The sequence below is a fragment of the Pygocentrus nattereri genome, chromosome 13 (genome assembly GCF_015220715.1).
Source record: "Pygocentrus nattereri isolate fPygNat1 chromosome 13, fPygNat1.pri, whole genome shotgun sequence".
Classification (NCBI taxonomy): Eukaryota; Metazoa; Chordata; class Actinopteri; order Characiformes; family Serrasalmidae; genus Pygocentrus; species Pygocentrus nattereri.
This window is the reverse complement of record NC_051223.1, coordinates 28,121,099-28,147,377: the sequence shown is the minus strand read 5'-3', so window position 1 is coordinate 28,147,377 and position 26,279 is coordinate 28,121,099. Positions and strand designations below refer to the sequence as shown.

Here is a 26,279-nt window from a genome sequence, read left to right as displayed (position 1 = left end):
TTTACTTTCTCAAATATTTATTTAAAGTCATGCTTTCTGTAATCAAAATTGACTGCAAAACACCACCAATTACACCATATGATCATTAAAAAAGCTTTAATTTAAGAAAAAAAAGCTTTGAATGATTTCTTTTAAAGTCCTTTAAAAGTAAAAAAAAATTAAGTTAAAATATTTGTTTTATATGTTATACTTTTGTTAGAGGAAAAACAAAAGAGCAGAAGGCAAGTTGATGGAAAAACCACAGTGAGGAGAGCTAGGAAAAAGAGCGAAAAAAGAAAGAAGGAGGAGGAGCAAAGATAGATAAAGGATGCAGAGGCTTTAAAGGAGACATTTTTAACCCAGTTCTTCAGGATCTCCAACCGTTCCCCAATCTTATTCTATTCCCAAAAATAACTAAAAATAATAATAATAATAATAATAATAATAACAATAATTTGCTTGAGTTATTTAAGTCAGCAGAACATTAGTATCTCAGTTTCCAACAGAAGAAAATGAGAACTTGGTTGAGTCCTCAAGAACTGGATCTAGAATCTCTGTGCTGTAGTGAATGCCTCAGGAAGTGGAGGTCAGCCTCCAAAACCCCAAAGCTCACCATAGTGACATTCCCTACAGCAGTTCTCTTTCATCTCAAACTGCTAGGTGAACATGTCCTATTTTCCTCTTGTTCTAATGAGTGCTCTATTTTTTTCTTGTTTGTTTTACAGCAAGCACCAAAAAGAAGTATCTGAAACAGTAAGCATAACCCCAAACAGAACTTAAAAAAAGGATACATAAGAATTCACAAGCAGCAGGACAAGGAACGTGAGAGATTGAGAAGAGTGTAAATGCAGGATTTCAGTAGAGTTGTGGTGTTCGGTGGCAGGTAGAGCTGAACATGGCAAACACCGATAGGCAACACCTATCAGCCATGTCTCTGGGAAGCTGCACATGCTTGGACAGGGGATGAGAGCCACATCTGAGATACAGGTGAGGAGGTGCAAGGTAAGCTCCACATGCTAGAGCACCCTGCTAGAACAGAAGTCCAAACATTTCCGCTCTCCCCATCAGAGCACACACTGGCCATCTGTCCATCTGCAAAGTCCAGGGTCCTCTCCTACAGCTCAGCAACATGCCAAAAATCCTCAAACATTCTTATCATCACTCTCAGGTAACTTATAGTGCGGAGGGGAAACAAATGTTCAGTCTCGTCATCGCTCTCAGTTAGTGGAGAGGGGAAATGGGGGGGGGGGGGGTTGAAAATTATTTCTCTCTATACCAAACAAATGATGCAGTTCTAAAAATCTTGCAATTTCTGTAGATTCCTCATCTTCAAAAGAGGTGTATGTTGCATTGTGTTTACTTTCCAGACTCTTAACATCTCCTATGAATTTCTCAGAATCAAAACCAAAAAGTGTTAGTAAGGATTTTCTTCTGTGTGAACTGCAGACATTCTCAGATGGAGACTGTAGGCTTCAGTGTCTCTGGTTACCATGGGTCATCTAGGTCACCTCCATTCTATGACAGGGAGAAAAAACAAGAGAGGGATAGAAATGAGCAATCTAAGGGGGCAAAAGAAAAAAAGGAGGAGAAAGACTAGTGAGAACCAAGGAGACTGCAGAGAGAGGCAAAGCATGCCCAACATCCATATAATAAATAAATAAATAAATAAATAAATAAATAAATAAATAAATAAATAAATATAAAAAAATATATATAATATATATATATATATATATATATATATAAAAAACATTTATCTGATTCAAAGGAGAAATTACACAATGGGTATATATGTAAAAGTAGTGATGATTCTGGGAACAAAAGAAGCAAATGACTTATAAAGGCAGCCTTTTATTAACCTTAGGTGCTCCACAGACCACCGATGAGGATGAAAACCACAAATCTCATAGAGGACTTAAAAATAACTAAAAATGAGGGGACAAAGGAAAAAACTGGAGGAGCATACTTTCAACACAAACTAGTACCACACAAGGAAATGCAGAGCCTGCTACAACTTTAGAGGCAGAAACAAAGTTTAACAGCAGTGATATCATTATGGTTATACCATATAATACCAAACAGTTTAGTCTTAACAATAAAGGATTTGTAAAGGCAATGGGTAACCACTATGCCACTGCAGTAAGGCAGGATAAAAGCAAGTTCTTATGTTCCACTTATATTGTAACTGAGAATAAAAAGCACAAAACTGTCCAACATAGACCTTACCTATACTTACCCGAAGAGATTACACAGCAAAATCTATTAGATGTACACATATCAGTGCAAAGCCACACATTTAAGTGTTGTTGACAGTGGCAGATGTTTATACACTTCTTTTGCATTAGCAGGCGACATACCCATCAAAATGACGATGAACTGACTACATACAATATTATGAGAGCCTGTCTGTGAGCTTTTGCCATCTGACAAATGGAAATGTTTTAGTTGATGAAGCAGGCCAAATTAAATTATACAGTAATGACAAGCAACAGCATACACAACAGATGAACTGTTCAATAAGATTTATTTGGTCAAAACAACACAAAAAAGCAAAATCCAACACACTGTTCAGGATATAAAGTCTTGTCAAGGCCCCAACCCAAACCCGGAAAATAACGGTACTGACTACTGAATACTCAAGAAGAAATGATTACTAGAACAAAGAAAATCAAACTCTAAACAATACCGATCCCATAGTCTTCCCAAAAATCAGTAGGGCAATAAACACAATTTTAATTAAATTTTTAATATCTTTACATATGCAGTTATGCTCATAGTTTAGAAGCAATACAGAACGCTTTATCTAATTAATGCAAGATCAAATCAAGTCTGTATAAAGCACAAATTATTTTCACATTCCTTTTAACATGGGGTAACTGAAGAGGGATTAAGAGAAAAAAAAAAAAAAAAAAAAAAAAAAAAAAAAAAAACACACATAAGCATCAGTATCTTTGGGCATGACACTTAACCAGTGTGGAAAGGATTAGAAACTATCCAATTCACAGGCTGATAAGTGTTTCTGTGCAAACTTTGCAAAATACAGACAACTACAAGCTATCATGTACCAGTGGTCTGTCAGCTAACCTGAGAATGGGGATGAAAGATTTATACAGATTTAAACAACCTTCCATAAGTGAACCTGAGCACAGGAATATGACAAAAAGGTGTGTGGGGGGGCTGTAGGAAGAAATGGCCACATGTGAGTAAATAGGGAAATGACAAGACTTTAATTTAATGTTATTTAGTATTTAAGTGCTGTTGCATTGACATTTTTGTGCTTTTTAGTGGCAATTGCCTAGTACCCCCCCACTCACCCCAGAACACTCAAAAAGGAGACAGCAAACATGAGACTTAAATTGTACAGTTTATACATATTTATCATATACAGTCTATGATCGGTTTATTATACAGAAATACAGATTTGTATCCATTAATTCAATCAGAGATACTGTTAAGAGAAATAGTCTTAGATAGTATCGACAGGCGTCTCATATTTCTGCCTTCATGTCTCTCACACACATTTTCAGCACTACAAAAGTGCTAAACATGACACACACACCCTAAAACCAATCAAAAGACAATCCAAAACGCAAAGTTCACATGCACTGCATGGCAAGCAGCATGTGCTAGTATGCACAAAAGCAAGTATTCAGTGATTTCCCTGGCAAGCCCCAGATTGTCTGTTCCATTAACAATGTAATTCCCTTTTTACACATTATCTATTTACATGGGGTAAATACTGGAATACCACCCTCAAAAGTGGTTGGGACATTTCTGCACCCTTATCAGAAGCAGCCACATGTACCAAGCATCCACATGTACCAAGCTACTCCATGTCACCACTGAAATTCTACATTCAAATATGCTCTGATATATAACCAAATAAAGACTCCATAAGGTCTAGATCAGGTCAATGTTAAGTGCTGCAACTCATAAGTGCTGATTACAGACAGTGCTGGGATACGCCAAAGATGACATCATTTACAGTTACAGAGCAGGTTTTAAGCTATGAGAATAAGCTGAGTTAAATTTGTTTCAAAGAGTTTGACCCTTTTGTGGTTTAATTAAGACCAGATCTAGGCCAGCATCAAAGTAACTTGTTCTCATTTACCAATACTTACATATACTTACTAAAACAATTAACCAAAAACCTGCACCGAAACTGTTCACTGGGTTGGGAGGGAGCAGTGCCACAAGACAACTGGGGAGCGAACTAGTGCTCTGAGCCAGGGAGAAGAGAAGAAAGTTGGTGAGCAGGATAAGAGAGGGGTTTGGAGGTTACTGGATTGGACATCAAGGATCATGCAACAGGGGGATCAGAGAGCTCATCAAGTGGTGGTGGCGTAGCTGCCTCGTCGGCTCCCTCCTCAGAGTTGAGGGGCTCAGTGGCAGGGGAAGGTGGGGGCGAGGGAGGATCCTCCTCAGGGTTCGGTCGCGAGGCACCGCCTGGCTCACAGGACAGCCGGTAGGTGGACAGTGCTTGCTCCAGCACGTGGCGATACTCGCCCCGGTGGCTAAGGCGGAACTGGCGCAGCGCCTCCAGCAGATGGGCAGCAGCGCTGCTTTCTTCTTCCTCACTGGCAGCGGCCGCACCTCCTTGGTCGTCCTGGTGCAAGACGCCAGTGTCAGTGGACAGAGCAGCTTAAGAAACTGGACCTGATTAGCACAGGCCGCCTGCCCAAGACCTCACATTGCCCTCATCCTGGCTCATCATTAAGAAAGACTCAGAAAAGGGTGCCGGGACAGAGAGGGCTGCCCCAAATCAGAGAAGCTGACAGCTGATGAATGTGTGAGTGTGAGAAACAGAGTGAGAGTAAGCACCTGAGTAAACACAACATGTGCAGGCATCTGCTTAACAACAAAAAAAAAAAAAAAAGGGAAAAAAAAAAAGACATACTGCAGGCAATGCACGTTCTTTTGTGTTCCAAGATTAATCCAAGTATCTGACTGAAACTTGAACAAATGTATTTGTGCAGCACCTCTCGTCATGGACAAATACAGAATATTTTCAAGCAAGACAAACAAGACAAGAGATCAAATCTCCCATTTTTATAAATTCAACACATACTAATACATACTGAATTCAGGTTCCTATACTGGCTTAAAGGGAACATGTGCTCATCAGGTTCCTTATATCACCTACTCAAGTACTGCCCCAGACCTTATACTGCACAAGAAAAACACACGACAGGCTGTAATGAATTAAAACCCATTAACATGCCTTACTAATGATATCTGACCTTGCAATCTCTGCATTAGTATGTGACCAAGTCTGAATAGCTTACAGGCAAGGGTGTGTACTATAATCTCCTAGTGTTCTTTCAGCATTAATATTTAATAAGAATAATTTAAATGGCAACTCACCCCATCTTCTTCTCTATGTGGGTTAAGCCTGTTGTACACAGCCTCGATTACACTGCGCCTGAGAGTTAAGAAATAAGACACTGAATGAACACAGGAACACAGAATAAGGACAGTCAATGATGTGAAGCACCAGCATGTAATTCCACATTCAAATATACTCACATACAATAAAAACAAATAAACAACAAATAAAGACTCCAGAAGGTCTATATTAGGTCACTGTTAAGTGCTGCAAATCAGGTAAATGCTGATTATAGACATTGCTGGGATACGCCAAGGATGACATAATTTACCACTGAAACAGACACCAACACTACCACGTCAGTGCTGACAATGATCCACCCCTCAAATAATTCCTTCTCTGTGGTGATCCTGACCATTGAAGAATAGGGTGAAAGGGAGATAAAGTGTACAGATGGACTACAGCAACTGGGGAAGTAAAGTGCACCTTTACAGTAAGTGGAGCTGATAAAATGGAAAATGAGTGTAGAAACAATTAATGAACTAATGTAATTAAATGAACTGGCTAGGCCTACATGCAATGTATAGTGGATCACATTCTAATATGCCCCTGTATTTTGAAACTTGATGTGGAAAAAAATTCTTAAGCATGTGCACGCAGAAAAGCTCCTGGAGAAATCTGAGTGAAGTTCTGTAAATGGCCTTGATATAACCTATAAAGCAGGGCTGGACTGGGAACTAAATTTAGCACCCTGAATCTTTGTCTAGACCAGTCCACTACAACCACAGTGACCTTCCCACCATCCACACTGGATTAAGCCTGCTATCAGAGTTGACGCATACATTTGAACAGTAAACACTGTTCCTCTCTACCATATATGAATGTAAACACATTAAATTAATTTTAAATTAATTTAAATTAAAATTAGCCTTCTTTAGCCTCAGTGTACAATGGCTACCTTACCACACCTGCACTTCAGCCATGCGGTTCCTCGCTCTGATATTAAAAAAAATAAAAAATAATGAACTTTTCATTTCTTTGTTTAAGTTCAGTTTTTTCATCATGCTCTCCTCCCCCTTATGTTTTTAGATGTTTCTTCTCCATCTTTCTCTAGTCAGCCTTCATGATTTAACTTTGCCAGCTATCATCAATATGCTTTGTTCTGGGGGCAGCAGCTTTTGCATGATAAACCATGGACCGCAGCATATATACTGGAGCGTACGGATACATGTACTCCAGTATTCGCTCGGCACGTACTGTTTGTCTCTAGTCATTTTATATAGGACTACATTAGAAATGACCATGTATTTCTCTCTTTCTCACCCTCTTAGCCGCCCATCAGGAATTCTATCTAGAGTGGCAGTATCTTGTGCACAATCTTGTTAAAAGTGAGTATGTGATTGAGTGAGTGAATTACAAGCCAGGTCCACTAGGTGCTTCGCATGTAAAAATAGAGCTAGCCGACCATTCCCTGACCAAATTAATTTTGAAAAGTTAACATTTAAGACAATTTTCTTAGTCTGGACACAATTGATATAAGTATGCCTCATATCAAAGTGGACAACTCAGAGAAATGAAATACTGAGAGTGAGTTTTCATACTTGCTAACAAGACCACCTCCTGGTGGTAAATTTGAGATATTCTCAGCAGAGAGGGTACGCATAACATAGGCCAGGTCTGGGATACCTTCCTCCCCTGACTTCTCCATGATCTCTGCAAGTTCAGAAAAACAAGACATACAACAAGAACTGTAAACGGACCATCTTAATTAAATATTTGACACTCCCTAAAATGAAGCACATCTGGATGCAAGCTTTGATTAATCTCTACATCCTTGAAGACACGGCAATTGATAACATCTTTACATAGTGGACAACAAATGTTAGTACACATCACTGTTTCCTTTCTGATGACACCAATATTTGGACAACAAAGTAGAATAGATACTGATGGCATCCATGAGCTTTATAAACAAAATAATCACTTGTAATGTGTGATCGTAGGACATTCTCTTACCCTCAACACGGGACTCTAAGAACTTGTCAAGCTCTGCCTCTTTCTTCACTGCTTCCTCTGATACTTTGGGTGCATTTGGGAAACACACCAGCACAACACTCATGTTGTCACGACTGCCCTGAATAGAAAAAGAGAAGATATGCTTTAAACAAAATAAATAAATAATCTGTTCAGTGTTGCACTTAATATGACTGCTATCGTAAACTTTCATAAATCTGCTCTCTCTTCCATTTGCCAATATTTTAATCCAATCAATGGAAACACTGACATCTTTTTGTGGTATCTACTTGTACTGAGACACTAACTAACCAGAACATGAACTTAAAAGAACCTTTGAGAATGGGGGGGATACTTAAAACATGATAAGAAAACATGTACACAAACTAACGGTTGTTTTAGTAGCCTTCAAATGGTTACTTAAAAGTAGTGATTTTCTAAACAGTGATGGTTCTCTAAGGATCTACAGTTATGCACAGAAATATTTGGACAGTGACACAATCTTCATGATTTGGGTTCTGCATGCCACATTGGATTTCAAATGAAACAACTGAGACACAATTGAAGTGTAGACTTAGGTTTAATTCAAAGGGTTGCACAAATATGTCCTATGAAATGTTTAGGAATTGCAAGGGCTCAAAAGTAATTGGACAAATTAACTTTACAAAGGCAAAGTCTAATCTGGCCTTTCTATTTTTGAGGCTGATTAATGGTTTGCACCTCATGGTGAACGCTCTGTATTTGCTCTCATGAAGTCTTCTCTTTATGGTAGACTTAGATACTGATACTTCCTGGAGAGTTTTCTTAGCTTGGGTGGATGTTGTGAAGGGTTTTTCTTTACCATGGAAAGAAATTCTGCAATCATCCACCACTGTTGTCTTCTGTGGATGTCCATGCCCTTTTGAGTTCCCGAGCTCACCAGTGCACTCCTTTTTTCCCCCAATGTACCAGAATGTACCAAACTGTTGATTTGGCCACTCCTAACATTTCTGCTATCTCTCTGATGGATTTCTTCTTTTTTTCAGCCTAATGATGGTCTGGTACACTTCCATTGAGAACTCCATTGACCGCATGTTGTGGGTTCACAGCAACAGCTTCCTAATGCAAATGCCACACCTGGAATCAACTCCAGACCTTTTACTTGTCTAATTTATGTAACTGATGGATTAATGAGGGAATAGCCCATGAAATAGCTTTTGAGATAACTGTCCAATTACCTCTGGACCCTTTAAAAAGAGGCAGCTACATATTAAAGAGACGTAATTCCTAAACCCTTCCTCCAATTGGGATGTGAATGCCCTCAAATTAAAGCAGAGAGTCTGAACTTTACGATCAAGTTGATTATTACCGGCATTTGGCTGACACTCTTATCCAGAGCGACTTACAATTTGATCATTTTACACAAATGGCCTAACTGCATGTCTTTTGGACTGTGGGAGGAAACCGGAGAACCCGGAGGAAACCCACGCAGACACGGGGAGAACATGCAAACTCCACACAGAGAGGACCCCGGTCGCCCGGCCAGGGAATCGAACCCAGGCCCTCCTTGCTGTGAGGCGACAGCGCTAACCACCACGCCACCGTGCCGATTATACAACTGTATCTTGAATAGGTTTTGGTAAACAGCTAAAATACCAAAACTTGTGTCACTGTCCAAATATTTCTGGGCTCAAATGTACTACAAGGATGCAAAAATACTCCACACAATGTCATGCAATTCAAAATTCATATTTTTAAAGGTGTAGACAAAAAGCTATAGAGCTGACTACAGACATCAAATCTTGACGGTTGTTACTAAAGGCTATCAGGAATGCTGCTTAAGTGGCAAAATACAAAAATAAGTATGAAAGCTGTAAACAAAAATACCAGCATGAAAGCTATAAATGCAAAAAAAAAATAATAATAAAAATAATCCACCCTGAATTACTTTTACCTTGTGTAGACATGTATCCACCACTGAGTTGCAGACTTTCTCTAGGTCATCCCACACCTCCAAACGTGAGCGCACAAACTCACACAGCTCCTCGTTGCTCATAACGTCCCAGATGCCATCACAGGCCAGCACCACAAATTCATCTTCCTCTGGAACTCTTGGGATTTCAAAAACCTCTGGCTCAGGTGACACCAGCTGCTCTGTGGGTCCCTTTCCATCTACACACTTGTAGTCATAGTCTCCCAGGGCCCGTGACACAGCAAGAGAGCCATTAACCCGCTGGATCATTACAGAGCCTCCAGCATTCTGGATACGCTCCTTCTCACGTGGGTTACAGGGCTTGTGGTCCTGCGTGGAGAAGCGCACCTGTCCAGCCCGGGACAGCACTGCCCGCGAGTCTCCGCAGTTGATGAAATAGAGGTGTTCGGGTGACAGCAACACACCTACTGCTGTGGAACCACTGCGGTCCATGCCATTCCGCAGGTCTGAGAAGTTGCGCATGTACTCATCAATCTTCAAGAAGCCTGAACGGATCCCACTTTTCACACCCTCCACAGAATCAGGACCGGGCCTAAAGTCCTCACTGCTGGTGATGATGTGCTCTAGCAGGTGTTTAGAGCAGTAGTTGGCCACACGGGATCCAGCATGGCCATCGTACACAGCAAAAAAGGACCAGTCATCCAGACCATGGGGAAGGCCTACCACAGCTGTGTGTGCATCCTCCATCTCCACCCGCCAGCCCTGCATGCTGCTGAGGCCAAAGCGCAGGCCGTTACCTGCACCGTGGGCATTGTGCTTCTCTGTCTTCGGTTTGTCCAGAAACGCCCCCATGTCTCAGGACACCGTCTGTGCGTGCGAGAGAGAGAGACAAATACAGATTTAAAACAAACTTTAATATATTTAAATTATATTTATAGTTTAAATATTTTTTTTTTCATAACATGAACTCCATTTCAAAGAACAGAATTTGGTAGCCATGATTTATCAGGTGTCTTGTAATCAACGCCAATGACAGGCTACAGTTAGTACGTAAGCTGCCCTGCAGAACAGCTTATATCTATACAGTATGTTTCCTCAGCCACTGAGAATCAAAACCAAAAACATGGCTTAAATGTGCAAAATCATTTCTAACGAATTCTGAACAATTTCATAAACACTTTATTTGCTTTGTGTGTGATCTTCACTACATTAAAAAATTTATTTATTGATTCATTTATTTATTTATTGATTTATTTATTTATTTATTGATTTATTGATTTATTTATTTATTTATTAACGACCAAAACTTCCACTTCAACATAAGCCAGGGTATCACTGTAATAGCAACAAAAATAAAGCATGCATATTTATAGCCATACTTGAGTTTATAAAATGTTAACATTTCTAATTAAAAATAATTACACCTATGAGTTAACAAGGCCAACGATCATGTATAATTTACCATCAATGGCTCAGCTGTAGCAGAATCACAATTGGTGGCAAAAATTCCCAGGAAGTTATGGAGAGTTTTAGAGTCTCACTAACATACACAACACACAAACAATTATAGTATCATGGCTTATTATTATTATTATTTCTACATTGCTCACAAATTGTTATTATACCTGACTACCAAATAAGTCCAGCTATTTCTTCCCTTCACAAGTTTACTTCCCCTACCATACTCAGTATTCAAAGACTGGAGCAGCTTTAAGCTGCTTTGAGCAAACCTCAAGCCCAAGTCCATTACATGCCTCCACAAATAACCACTAAAATGTATTTCCAACTCTAAATAAACCATTAAACAAACTGGACTGTGCGTTAGAAATGCTCAACACCCCATGCCTCGACAGAGTCAGCAAAGTTCTCAACTGATCTAATTAGAGGGGTCACAGGATAGGTTAATATGCCACCAGCCCATCCCACCTGACTCTCTAGATGCTTCACTATATGCACAAGCTAGTCTGCACTGTTGTTCCAGTAAGAGAATCACAGTCAGCAGGACCCAGTTCCAGTGGAAGCTCCAGCATACATGAGATCCTGGTTCATACCAAATATCCATCACCCACGTCCGTAGCCCCCAAATGCAGGGTGAGAATTACACAGGGGCAATGTCTCTACCCAGCCCATGCTGCTGCTCTGTGCTTCACAAACAACAGGCATGGCAGGCATGTGCCCAAAAAAGGTTACTGAGTGCTAGAGCACATGGTCGATGTAGTGGGGGTCGAGGTAGTGGTTGTTCGGCATAGTCATGGCTTGGTCTGCCAGGCTGTCTGCTTGAACACCCCACCCACTCCGAGCACCACACTATTTATAACCACCTACAAGCCTGGCTTAGGTTACAAAATGCTGCAGCTGGTCAGAGGAAGATGGCACACCCCTCTAAACCCATTCATACAAGGAAGTTAAAACCTTTCCACAACCTTTTATGACTTTTTTTTGCCATGTCCAAGCTCATATCACTTTATTCATAAGGAAGAATTTCATGACATGTCTATGAAAATATTTCTAGTTTTGTTTTGTGATTTACTCACAACTATCCCTAGTCCATCAGTGCAGGCAGTGAGTGACCTGATAGGAAAAAGTGAAACTATCCATGAGACCTGTTTGGCCAAAAATTTGAAAATTAAACTTGATGAATCCACACTTTGTAGCAATTTAGAGGATTAAATCTGGGACCAAAATGGCTGAGAAAGTCTTATAGTAAACCTACACCCAATGCCTGTGTTAAAAGCACATCCATGGCTAGCTACTTTGTGCTCAGTATGGCTTCACTCCATCTACCAGGATGAACTGAGGATAATGGCATGCATGGGTTAACCAGTGTTTCACTGAGATCATCTAACTTGGTGTGAAGGGCATACATTGTGGCTCTAGTAAGGGTCCAGTATGGCAATGCACTCTTTGCAGTCACCCTGGAAACCCATGCTGTTTAGCAGGGCTAAGTGTGATGTTCACTTCTGTGCAATGGAGATGGTACATATTTCCAAATTTTGACAGTGAAAATAAAAAAAGGTATAAATATTGTACAAGGATATGCTGACAAAATATATTGTGGCACTGCCACATCACATTGCAAGTGGTTCAGATTTTTTTTTTCTTTTAAAAGAGAAGAAATGGCTGTTTTAGGTTAGTTAGAACAGGAACATCTATGTTAAAGAGCATAAATACGGGTGGGTGTTGAAGACAACCACCACCACATCAAATGGGAAAGTAACTGGCATGTCTGTTAGTTCCTGCCAACACGGACAAAAGGTTAGCTTGAGTCGGCCCAAGCACATCAAGCAAATGTTGAAAACACCTGAACTTTCTCTGCCATGTATCCCATTGTAAATAATGCATTTTAAAGCACATTTGTGAATTTTACATATTCATTGCCAAAGCAGCTGTGTTCAGACAGCGGAGCCAATTCCACAAAATATATGCATCTGAACTGCAAACAATCGAGTTGTGACAAGTTTTGCAAATCAGAGAAAGAGCGGATAGTTGTATACACCACATCACAAATCCCTAAATAGATAAAAGAAACTAGCATTGAGCTTCATTCTGAAGGAGAAAAGGTCCACCAAGTTTAACTCTTCTCATCTAACCCATGTAAAAATTAGCAACATTAGCCCTGAACAGCACAACTAACAAAGAGACACAGGATTGTACTTATACTTTGAACTACTCAGCAAGCTATTGTGTTTATGGGTCTTTTCTCAAGGTTTTGAACCTTGAAACCTTGATGACAATTTCCAGGATGGTATGTATAACAGTGAATCGATATTTATACATTCAGACAAGCCTCTCTGGTTGAACTACTGGTTCTTTTAAGAAAGCAATGATTCAGGATCTTATCAGCCTTTGTTTACAATGTGACTAAGCCATTTCATGCTATTATTTATGCTTCCGCATTAACAAACACAGAAGTATGAGAATGCTCTATACATGCAACAGAGCAGTGGGAAACTTATTTGGATTGCACGTAGCATTCAAAAAACACTGCTCATTATCACCAAAAACCACTGCTTTTGCATGGGGCACACTGCCAACTACCAATGTATAGCTGGCATTTAGCTTGATAAAAGTTTGTTTCCTGTCTGCCTTGTTTAAAAAAATGAATGAAAGAAAGAAAGAAAAAAAAAAAGTAGGTACTCAAGTACTACAGTTTTCAAAAATGTAATTATCAGATTTATGACATTATACTAAACATTCCTTGCATCCATACTGATACCAAAATAGTCAGTTATATAAAAGATCAGCATGCAATTTTCTTTTTTAAAAAGTCACTAACAATAACAACAATAATTAATAAATAAATAAATAAGGATAATACCACCAGTCAGAAAGCAGATTTACAAATTTGTGATTTACTAATAACAATTTCTCATTTAAAACAGAGAAAAAAATATAGATATAATAAAACATTAAAAATGTATCTCTCAGTGAACAACTGGTTTAAAACAGCTAGCAGTTAGTCTTTTAAGCACAGCTCATTCCCTTCAGATAGATGGCTACATCTTTCCAGCGATCCAATTTTTTGAAAGAGACAGAAATACACGACTAGTCCAAAATAAATGACAAGGAGCACCTGCACAACAAGAAAATTCCATCAGGGAGCCAGGTTTGTGATCAGCATTTTAGTTATAAGAGGGGAAAGATATCATCAAATACAAACCAACTTTAAAAGGGGCTATCAGCTCCACAGCTGGTCTCCAAAAGCAAACTTTACACAAGGCTTGAATACCATTAACATGAGCAGTCATAGGATGTTAGCATAATGAAACTGGCCTAGATGTTGCAACTTAAAATGGCTAGACTTGGTTTGATGTCCATCCCATTGTTTACATGAATATGGTTAGGAATAGGGCTAAATGATTTAGGGAAAATGTCTAATTGCAATTTTTTTGAATAATTCTGTGACTTTGACAAACCAATCATTTTCAATACATTTATGCTCAGGCCTGTTTTTTCTGGCTAAGAGGACCAAAAACAGCCACCTTTTCTGGCTTGAACACTGACCCCTGAGAGTAGCATGTGAGACTGCCAGTAAGCTGTGGTTGTGAAGTCACAACACATGGAGATTTGGTTACCTCTGACAGAGCTCCTCTACAGGCAGTTCACAAGTTCTGTGTTAAATTTCCCCACTTAAAACTCAAGACAACATTTTTGATAATGCAGGCTATAACCTAAAATTGCAGCCCTGGCAATTTCAAAGATGCACTGTGTTTAACTGCAATTTTGATATATGATTCAATCTTTCAGCCCTAGTAAGGAAGGACAAAATAAACCTTATGAACCATAGCCCCGATCCTGATAAAGTACATTTGTGACTTACACCCCTATTTTCCTTAATCTGGCTGGCTAGTAAGCCGGTGCTCTATTCTAAAAATAAAGTAAACACTGTGGCGTTGCCAAGCAACTCCAAGTGCTAAGCACTAAACAGGGGACTTAGCTTCATTCAGTGACCCAACTACAAACACTAAGTCTTACTGGGACAAGGGACAACCTCCACACAATACTATGAAAGAAAGTTAATTCTTTGTCCTTCCGTTCAGCTGACAGATTGAGGTGGTGACAAGCCAGTCACTTACAACTCCAGGTCCCCCCCCATTCATTATAATAATACCCCTGGTTCATTATTACCAGGTTTGTCTGAAATCAGTTCATCATTAATATCACAATTACAAGGGGATACATGCACACCATGCATTGCTTTATGCTTTCCAGGTTGAGCTTTATGTTCAAATCACTGATGTAAAACTCCAGTCCCGCTTTTAAGAACTTTAAGAACTGCTGATAAACAAGAAAAACGCTATCAGTATCACTTACACTTATAGTTTATTGTTCATCATGACGTCTTTTCACACTGCACTTTTAAATTAAATGTAAAGCACTATAACCTTCACATCAAATCCAAGGTGTTTTGGCAAAGCAGGAAGAAGGCTCAGAGACAGGAAGATGAAGGGGGAAAAAAAGGATCCATTGAGCCATAAAGGCAACAGTCGGTGGGACCTTAGTGTGAGTATTGGTATCTCTTCTGATGAATGCACCTCACTAATGACTGAAATCAACTGCATTAATCAACAAGCTTAAAGTTTTAAAGCTACCAAGCTCAGCAGTAGGCTATATAGCAGAAATCAGTGAATTCAAGGAGTGTGCTATATGTCCCAAACTCAGTTTAAGATGTCACTAAGATCTGTCTAAAGACACCTCAACTATAGATTCTTTTCTGATAACAGTATCCATTCTACATTTTCTCTTTAAGAATGACTAAGCTTTAAAAGGAAGCTATTTTAACTGAAGCACCTTCATTACAATTTAGTCACTCTATACATTCATAGAAATAAAAAAGTTAGTTGGTTAAAAATATATTTTATAAAATAATTAAAATATGCAACACATTTAAAAGATCATTTGCCAAATTGAAACAATTATTTCATTACCAAACATCATTTTTTACAGCTCTACGGATAATCAGTCACTGTACCAGAGCACTCACGCAGCTAACACAGGACATGTTGCATCACCTAGGCATCAAAACAAAAGATCAGCAACAAGGCCCTTTATGGAGAGAGGCTATATCTGTCCAGTCCTACTCAGCTGAGTAAACAGGGCTCTCGGAGCCACAGCCTACCTTTTACACTCACATGCATCACTGAATGCCTCTCTTTAGTGCTTGCAGACAAGCACTAGGATTCTACTTCCACACTCACCACAAACACACAGTTCTCACTTCACTTACACACACCTCTCACCCCCACCTATCATGGTCGAAACCACAAACTCTCAAACCTCTCGCCCCCGAAACTGTTGTCGATGACATTCCTGTCCAGACCACAGAGTGAAACCTGAAACACTGACCTCCCTAGGACAAATTAAGCCAAGAAAGACTGCATCAATGAAAAAAGGAACTCCAAGTAATTAGGCTTACAAAACATTGTGGGCATGAGTGTCAGCACACTGCAGACAAACCAATAAGCCCTGCTAACTTACACATTCACTTCACATTAATTTCAGGTTACCAGGTCGCATTAAAGTCAATTAAAAACTTTGAATAGCAATATGTCCAAATAAGTTGAAGATCATCTTCAAATGCTGCTCTGTTAATAAAACACCAAATGAGCAGATTTGTTCATAAATTTGCATTGTTGAAATTAATATCAAGTATCCAACACATTGTCAAAATATGCTTGCTGGAGCACAAGCTATGAAACAACCTTATGACTTATGCCTTATGGCCACCACACTGAACACAAGACGTTAAAAGCTTTAAAAGCTGGCTTGCTGTGGTTTAACAAACTTGTGATTTTCAGCGCGCACATATACATTATATATGTGCTTTGATAGCAACAAAAGAAAAAAAACAGCATGTACTGCTAGCTTTCATATAAACAGCAAGTCTTTTTGAAACACTTCAAGCTGTCAGAATGACAATTACTGTGGTCATTTCCATCTTCTTAGTATCCCATCTAGCGCAATTCTGCCACAGGCACACAATGTAGACAAGTAGCCAAGTACGTACGAGTCGTTTTGTACCAAGCATCAAAATGGAAGCCATCTACTCCAAAAGTCAAAACTAGGAAACACCATGGATAGAACTGTGTTAATGAATAGTAGGAGAAAGGCTCCTGCTACATCAAGAAAATTCAAGGAAATTTTATTATGACCATGTGGCAGTGAGTTACATGGTATGGAAACGTTTGTGAACATGGCTCCGATATAACAAATGACCAGTCTGCCAATGTTTATACATCCTAACTCTGACTATCTTATATCCCTGATTAAGACTGTTCACTTACTTTGAATCTGCCTTTACCAACATGCATGCTACAATTAGAAAAAACATGATCTCCTCCCATGACACATGTAAGAGGCGATGGCAGCACCCAGTGAAAAAAATCTTCAGTCCGCTCAACATGAGCGAGTTCTAAGTTAGGTCCATGAGACACTTCTTAGAAAGAAATTTTAACAATCCTTGGCAAAGCCAACAAAGGGCAACATACTATTATTTGATAAATTACTATATTTGGCCTATATACTTCTCGGTCAGCTCTATCTACCACTTTTCAAGAGGGTTCTTAACACAAAAAAGCATCTTTTATTGTTATGATGTCAAGCTTCTAATAATAGAGGAACCTTTTGCTTATACAGAACCCCTTTTCAAAAAGCTTCTACATAGAAACGTCCTTTCAGCAGCAACAACAACAACAATATAGCTCAGAGTTTGGCAAACACAGGACAATTAAGAAGTAGAAAAACCTAGGGAATTGTGCACAATCACCCCTAATAACATGTTTCTTTCTTAGGGATCGCAATAATTAGAGATTAAGTACTCTTTGCTGAAACCGTACAGAGCAGTGTCCTGTTAACATCTTTGTGACTAGAAATCTCTCTAATGGAGAAGTTCATAACTTGAATCATGAGGCCTTGCTGCCTTGCACAGTTTCTTGCATTCTATTCTCAACACATGCAATTTAGCCCCCCACCAAACAACTTATTAAAGCAGGATCAGGTTTGCTGGGGCAGGAAACAGCCAACTGAAAACACTCAAAAGCACAGGTAGTTTATTTATATAAGCGCAATTTTAATCGCTGATGCATTTTCCAAACATTTTAGAAACATTTGTATTAACTTGCATGACTGTACGAGAGAAAAACAATTAGCCAAAACTCACCAAATGTGCAACTGAAGGAGCCCCAAACTGGTTACTTTAAACTCAGTCTGATTACTAACAAATAGTGCTAGCTAGAAATACACAGATTGCCAAGTGTTTTATGTAATTACTGTAGTTACAGTAATTAGTTGCAGTGTTTTGTATTTGTTTGAAGTTACTGGCATACAACAATATAGTTACAAAATCACTTAAGGTTTTTGCATTCCACCTTTCGCTATAACTGAGCTGACTACTAAAATCTCAATTTTCTTTTCACAGTATTAAGCCTTCACTGTTAGTGCAGTAGATATATCCCTTAAACTAGAATAATTTTACTGAAATCATGTCAATAATGAAGGCAGCTGTTGCAGTTTACTTTTGTTTATTGCAGGCTACATTCCATTGTTTTTCATTACTATTACTGCTGTTATTATTTTTGTCTGCTTATTATGTTTTTGTTGTAATATCAAACAACCACAAACAATAAACAAACTACCAACATTCTGGTACTGTAACATCAGTGTCTTTAGTTAATCCACTTGTCAGATGCTACAAAGTACAGAGTAAGGTTAGAGGCAAACACTGTTTTTAGTGCAATTACATTTTGCTGTATGTGAGACCATTTTAAAATAACATCAGGCCTCTACATAAGAAATCTCCAACCGAAACTTTTCAAACAACCCATCACCCCTTCAAATGTTATTTACTAGCCCCCCAAGGCAACTAGAATAATCGTATGTGGGGAAGTAAAAGCAAGAGTTAAACTTGAGTCATGCTGGCCAACACTCAATCACTCAGTCAAACCCATAAAGCACACAACCTCACATTTTGTATGCATTACTTCTATGTAGCACATATGTTACAGCTCACGCAATTTTTAATGCACCCATTCTCTTTCAACAAATTCTGCCCCATCCTAGCAATGCGTCACCAGTGAGAATTAGGTGTTTCTGATTTCACAGCATTGTTTAGATGACTGTGATGAAAACAAAGATATAGATGCACAGATTAAAAAAAAAAAAAAACAAAACACTGGGACTGTACACCACACAATCTGGTTTTGACCCACATGCACCATTTCATTAGGAGGACACAGCAAAGCACCAAAACACTGAAGCATATAATTCTTAATATTACAAGGCATAAATATTGTAGTCAAGATCTTTACATTCTGAACTCCTCTACTTTCCCCCTGGCTCTCAAACATGCTTCACAAAGTAGCACTATCACTTAGGGCCTCGGTACACTTCTTACAGAGACAACACGCTGGCTTCAATGAACAATATGACATAACCAAGAAGAAAATGAACAAGCACAGATTTTGCACAGAAGCTTCACACATGGCAACTGGAAAAACTGCATAGATTAACATTGACCAAACATGACCAAACAAAACCTCAGACAGTATGCAAGCTTGTAAAGGTGGTTTTGGCTGTGTGCAAACTTTGCGAGTATTATTTTGCTCCGCATACTTTACTCTTACAGAGATGACACTGATATCGATGGGCATTGACATCAGGTGATATAAACATAAACTGTCGAATGGGATATCAGATGGACAAAAAAGAATGAGCTTGATCCAATCCTGCAACAAATGCAACATGAAATTGCACACACACACACACACACATTGTGATATACTGTTAGCTGTTTATTTCTTCCTGTGGTATAGTAAAATTTGAGTAGTTTGAGCATGATAGCGTTTTTAGATTTTTCTATTTTAAGTGAAACACTACATTCTAAAGCTTAGACGTTTTTAAAGAAAAAAATAAAGAATTGGTATCAACCAACAAAGTGCCAGTATCAGAAAAGAAAAAGTGGGATTGTGCCACCTCTACTTACACTAAATGTAAATCATTATTAGATTCAAGACCACATACAGTACACTTCTGAGTCTAACAGAGGAACTGGACATGTACACCAACTCTCCATGTCTAAGTAGCAGGGAAACGTGTGCGTGGGCTGCCACAGATATGCATATTCCTAGCTATAACACTCAATCCAATTAAAATTTACAGGTTCTATAACTTTCTGAACTTTAGCTTCTTACTCTTAAATAATGACATGCTGAGGCTCTTTAGCCACCTTATGTTTCTGGTTCTACCTGACAGCTCTGACCTAAACAGCTAGGGAAGACTGCCAGCATCCCATGGCTACAACAAATCACACCATGATAATATTTAAAATTGAGTATTTAACACTGCAGCCAACAGCCCTCACCCTCTGCAAACTCATCCTACATGATGTCACTGCAAGCACATGACTCTTGTGATGGAATTGCACAGAAGCTTTCTTTGCTCATATAGTATATACATATATAAATGTCTACTGCTTAAAAGTCTTCTGGATCTAACCAACTGGATCAGCTAACCAACAACAACCTTAACTAACTTTGATGAAGATGGCATTCTTAGAGCTTTCCACATGTGATTACAGGATAGAGCATGTCCTTCTTGCTGGAAAGTACTTGTAACTTAACTCCTAAGGAAACCCTGAGTGCAAAGGAAACGTAATAGTGTACAGGGAGAACCTGTACCAGAAACCAGAGGCTGGGGTGCAGAACAAGCACATCTATACATAGATATAAACACTGTATGGACAAAAGTATTGGGCCACACACATTGCAACTACAGGAGGTTTTATGACATCCCATTCTAAATTCATAGGCCTTAATATGGAGTTGGTACCCACTCTGCAGCTGTAACAGTTGGATTTTATACACCTGTGCCAATGGAAATATACAAAACACCAGAATTCAATGATTCATAGCTGTGCCACAATACTTTTGTCCACATACACACACGTACAGCTAGCAAGCTGATTACTATACACATATTCGATTATGGCCATGTGGCAGTAATGGACTCCCCTTATTCAGGTAACCCTGTGATTTTTCCTCGACCTTTTTGCTCAGTGTTTTGACAATGGTCCCTTACACTGAGCCGCACACAGGAGCAAGCACAGTGATAGCGAGTGAGCTGTTGCCTAATCTTTGTTAAATAAAATAAAATAATAGCACTGTTCAATAAACATTAAGGTTGCAGTATAAGGTCATCTTTGACTTGGCCACGAAACTATCATTAATCTAGTAAGAAAAAAACAGAACTGCGAATGTCACACAGACCTTACCACACCAGAGTTTGTAGCCGCATTAGTTTGAGGCTGCCTTCTCTGATTGTCCTTTATTCTTCAGCCATTTTGCGTGACGTATGAGAAATTAGGCAATGTCTGAAAACCTGGCACTGTGGTCTAACAAAGCCCTGAAATGTACAGCACCTGGCTTTTTTAACAGGCATATCCAATTTGGATGCTTTATAATAAAGGTGGTATTAAATGCACGACATCACTTCACTCAACAAACGCTTAAAAGTTCAGTTACTTTCACATGTAGAATAGTCTTGTTTTGGACTGTATAAAGAAAAGAAAAGGAATTTTTTTTTTTTCCTTTTCAAAACCAGCAGTAAATGCATTTTTACCATAACTAGGGACAGTTACCATGGCACAGGCCTGGTGATGGATAAGTTAACAGTCCCTAGTGACAGTAAAAACACATTTATATATTCATCATAGTCTTACGTCATTATATACACAACACTAAGGGCTATGCTTTGCTTTTTTGGATTTACCATAGCATACAATGACATTCTAACAGCAGGCAGAAGTTAAATGAACAATTTCTATTTGTGAAGAGGTGGCCAGACCCCTCCCATAGAAGCTACATATGAGTCAGCAAAATGTGAAAGTATGCAAGTGATATACGTGAGATGCTTCTCATCTAAAACCTGCCATCATGATAACAGAGTGAGAAGAAAGAAAAACAGAAGCGATTTTAGAATCACACACTAATATGTAAGAAAAACAATGTGTCAATATTTAGAACAATATTACAGCAATACAACAAAGAATGAGTTGTTAAGTGCCAAACATGTGACTTCTGAAATTTCACAAGTATCACTTTTGTTTTTCATTAGTCATAACGGTTGTCATCAGTAAAATTTTGAAATTGCAATTTCGTTTCAAACACTCCTGCCACGTCACAGAATTTTGGTGAACTTAGACAAGCAAATTTGCCTTGTCGATCAAAAGTACTACTTACCTCTGAAGGAGCAGAACATCATACAACAATGAAAACCTAACATGACATCAGTGCTAATTTTAGAAGGTTTTTTTTTTTTTTTTTTACTTTACATATTACCCTTTACACATTTCTTCCTCAATTGCTACAAATTAACACATAAAAAGCACAATAAAACTTAGTCAGTTTGTATGCTATATCAAACAGTATCTTTATTTTTTTATCTTTTTGTTTTTTTATTCTGTATGGTAGGCTAGTTAGTCAGTTTGCTAAATGCAGAGTTTACCTGCCTGTTTCATGTTGTATCAACATGCGTTTTTGCTGAGGGTGTCACATTCGGTTTTCATGTGACTCCCTGATAAGAAAGGTATAAACACACCTACGCACTGTGACTGGATGACAAACATATTACTCAAACCAAATTTGAAGGTAGTCAGAGATGGATCTTGACCTCATTCAATACAACTGTAAATTGTATGCATTTTCCATGTCCGCATTCAGTTCCATATGCTCTTGCCTGCATTTAATTATGTGGCTTTTTTATGGTTGCTATCAAATTAGCTAGTTTGCTAAATGCAACAAAATGGAGGATTATTTTCATTTCCTAGCTTCCAGTGTAATCTTGGTGTCACACCTATTTCACAAGATAAACTACAAATTTCTACTGTGACTGTGGCTTAAAAAAAAGCAATGGTAAGGCCTCTGAGATTTACAAAAGTGAGCAACCCTTACATATCATTTTTAAGCCTACAGGCCAGTCAATTAAACAAAGGGTTCTCTGATATGGATCAAAGTGATCATTAAACAATGCCAGAGCACAAAATTTGCACCTTCGTCTAGATTTCCCACAACACATAGACATGCATATCACTAAACCTCTGTGTTTCTCACTTACACTGCTGATACTTCAGAAGCCCTCAACCATTACCAGGCAGCATCAGCTGCATATAGCCTGCACTGTCAGCACTATCCAGAGTAGTAACACTGCAACATGGGTCAAAGTTTCAGTGACATGATGATGACAGTGAGACTTACACTAGGCATATGGACTCATCCACCCTGCTGCTTCTTTAAACCACTGAACAAGATAAAATCTTTAATACACTTACAAATTATTAATTTACCTTTTAATCTTTCTTACAATATTCAAAATCTGGATTAGTCTTTTAAGTATCTCAGACCACATATTAACACAGTGGTCTTAGAGGCATCAGTACATCTAACACGATCATTTTAGAAATCAATGCTTTGGGGGACAAAGACACTCACATGAAAAAGGTCATTATGAGACTGGAAAGCCACTGAACGCTTTACTGTATGATTACACCCATCAACCCTTTATACATTTTTTTAAATAGCTTTTACAAAGACATTCAATAGACAGTAGGGACAGGAAAATAACATTTAGACCAACAACACCATTTGTCTGCATGAGGAAAAACATCTTTACTTATGTAAAGTGATCAACAGGCTGGGCAACTATTTAGCCACAGAAAGACCTCCAGTAAACCAATGTCTCCATACATTTACTGTCATGGTCTAAGACAACATGCCTCAATTACTTAACACACCAAAGTAAAGGTGCAGTAGGTCTTTGAACTTTATTTAACATTTCACAGCCATTTAATGTGCTGTTACCTTTATAACTTTGTAAATCGACCAACCTGCAGGACTTTCAGTTGCTGTTTACCTTTTAAGAACTGCTTCAAAATCTGAATATTGTTACAAAACCACATAATTATGAGAAAGGATCATTATAGAACTTGACATGTTCAGCTTACTGAAAATTTTGCCTGTATTACAAATGATCAAAGCAGATAAAAATTACTCATTTAATCTCAACTTCAATTCAAGTTATTGGGCAAAACTATGGCCTACTAAACTGTTGGCCCACTTCATTCTCAAGATAAGACAAACAACTCGGCAAACAGAAAATCTGGAGACAAAGGTCACTAACGAACTCTGTTCACACACAATCACATACATTTAAGATAACAGCATACATTTGAATTTTAACAATACTGGACAGCACCCGACTTGTGCAACGTGTGACAAACTTAAAAACCTCCTTGACGTGTGTCCACGCAAACAAAGCACAAACAAAAGGCTACTTGTATAAAACGTGAGACCAACGCTCCCCAGTTGCTTATGACAGGGTGGGTAGAGTATCTGCTTGCAGGCCCCAAAAGCCTGTCTTGGCGGGCAAGCTTTAGACTTCCACACTTTTAGCATCAATGCGACGTTTTCGAGAAGCTCTGGTCAAAAACCGCAAACACCGCAGTGCAAAGCAATGCAATAATAACCAAACACGGAGCTCGAGTCAGCACGCCAGCAAGGGCAGATGTGAGCCGTGACAATGTAGATTAAATACAAGGACGAAACCGTCGTTTAAAAGTGAACAAGGACAAAAAAATAAGTTCTGACCCAAACACTATATAAGTAGTTTTAAATCACCGCACGGCGGATTAGATGACAAATGGCAGTATATTATTGAGCCTGACTAAAGTGGATTATAAGTGACGCGGGGTTGTTTGTTGATTGCGTTTAAGGCTACAGGGTGACAAAAACATGAAACCTTCAGCCAAAATAAGCGAGTGTTCATTTTACCTAGTAAGCTATTTAGCTAAGCTACACAACGAAGCGACACACAAAGGAATTAAGCTGCTGTTAAACAACTTTATCATCAAACGGTTCTGTCCTCGTTCGTCGTTATACAACATGTAAGAAACTCACCTCGTCTAGCTAGCATAGCCTAGCTAACGTTAGCTAGACCACACACCATTAGCTTTCGTGTGGGTGTGCGTGCGTGTATGTATATATATATATATATATATACATACATATATACACACACACACACACACACACACACACACGTGTGTAATTGTGTGTGTGTATGGACGTATATGTACGTATTAGCTCATTAGCTATACTAGCAGGCTAACCTGTTTGGCCAGTTTAGCCAGGTAGCCTGAGCCCTCCGCCGCAGTAAAACTGAGGCCATGTTAGCTAACGCTGGCTAACTAAACGAAATGACAGAAACCAAGCTAGCCTTCTAGCTAACCACCGAGCTAATGAGTCACAGACACACAGCTAGCGTTAGCCAACAAGCTAACGACTTACCTTTTAAGATATACCACGAATACTGGTGTTCCGTCTCAACTTCTGTTTCTAATCTCGGTATAATTTCAAACCGTCTTTTCCTTCGAACGGACTCCCCTCTTCAACGAAAACAAAAACAGACAAATATGACTTCACATGAGCGCCGATAATTCCGTTTTCGGTGTTTCGCTGCTTTGATAGCGTAAATTCTTGGGCATTTTAAGGCCAATTTTGTTCCCTAGAACAATTCCACCACCTAATCAATAAACTACCGACAACCTAGTATCAACATATGATCATGGTTTAAAAGAAACGATCCACCAGATCCTACAAAAAATATCTTTCTCCTACAAACAGGCCAAGATCTTCTTCGGGTCAGAGTCTTGATGAAGGGGAGGGCTGCTTCGTCCTGGAGCGCGATGATTGGCCAAACCCCTCTGAAAGACGCTCGCTGATTGGAGTATACTGCTGGCAAACAGCGCCACCGATGGACAGTCGAATGATTTTATTGGTTATCGTGTTGTCACTTATCTCAGTCGCACAAGTTAAATCTATTACGTATACAGTGTAATCTGTGAAACTGAAGCTGCAAACAGCGCGCCGAAGCATGCCAAATCTGTGGAACAGTTGCCCGACATCAGACGCCAGACATGTTAGGCTAGTGTTCCTCAGTCCTGCTTCTGGAGTTCCCCGGCTTTGCATCTGTGTTTTTGCATGCCATTTTACCATCGTTAAGGATTTTGTCGGTAGTTGATAGGCTGAGGTGTGTTAGAGCTCAGGCTACGAGTCAAGCAGGTATTGTTGTTGGTGAATTGCAATGATAGTAACCTGAAAATGTGTTTCACTCTTACCCTACATACTCATGGCCAGGTCTACCACATGGTGACATATACATATATATAGGACCATCGCCAGCTTCAGATCCAGCAACAACGGAGGAGTAGAGGTCGGTGTGGATGGGGCCAACAAGCTAAATCTGTTCTTTTTACAGAACCCCCCCCCCAAGCCTGACTCCTCTGCTGCTGGTCCTCAGCAGCCCATTCCACTCACCCCCCTCCCCCTCCTGATAGCCTGCCCCCCTCTTGTGACAGCCCATCTCACACCTCCATCCCTCCCCCTCCCATCACCTCTACAGTGAGTCTCACTGCTGACCAGGCTGACCAGGTGAGAAGACAACTGAAGAGACTCCACACAAACAAGGCTGCAGGCCCTGATGGGGTTCCACCCAGGGTGC

At 39.2% G+C, this 26,279-nt stretch overlaps 1 protein-coding gene across 3 annotated transcripts; it reads right to left on the bottom strand.

Moving 5' to 3' along the window:
• On the bottom strand, window positions 1-25,457 carry ppm1bb (protein phosphatase, Mg2+/Mn2+ dependent, 1Bb). Of its 3 annotated transcripts, none has more exons than XM_017703015.2 (6): window positions 25,067-25,456; window positions 9,252-10,097; window positions 7,322-7,439; window positions 6,907-7,018; window positions 5,344-5,401; window positions 1-1,494 (listed from the first exon to the last, which is right to left on the bottom strand). In XM_017703015.2, exons 2-6 carry the CDS (start codon window positions 10,080-10,082, stop codon window positions 1,465-1,467), a joined length of 1,149 nt encoding a protein of 382 aa, XP_017558504.1. In that variant the 5' UTR covers window positions 10,083-10,097; window positions 25,067-25,456; the 3' UTR covers window positions 1-1,464. The 3 variants fall into 3 exon arrangements, with proteins under 3 accessions (XP_017558504.1, XP_017558456.1, XP_017558470.1); XM_017702967.2 differs by lacking the exon at window positions 1-1,494 and adding an exon at window positions 2,487-4,585 and having other exon boundaries at window positions 25,067-25,457; XM_017702981.2 differs by lacking the exons at window positions 1-1,494; window positions 25,067-25,456 and adding exons at window positions 2,487-4,585; window positions 10,693-10,918.
• Window positions 25,458-26,279: the final 822 nt, after the last annotated feature.

What these genes read in the sequence shown, in the direction of transcription:
- ppm1bb (XM_017702967.2), bottom strand. Translation starts at nt 10,082, where the DNA reads ATGGGGGCGTTTCTGGACAAACCGAAGACAGAGAAGCACAATGCCCAC. An exon ending in CTTAGAGTCCCGTGTTGAGG is followed by an intron (nt 7,019 to 7,321) that starts GTAAGAGAATGT and finishes CTGAACTTGCAG; the next exon opens with AGATCATGGAGAAGTCAGGG. An exon ending in GGAGGTGGTCTTGTTAGCAA is followed by an intron (nt 5,402 to 6,906) that starts GTATGAAAACTC and finishes CTTAACTCTCAG; the next exon opens with GCGCAGTGTAATCGAGGCTG.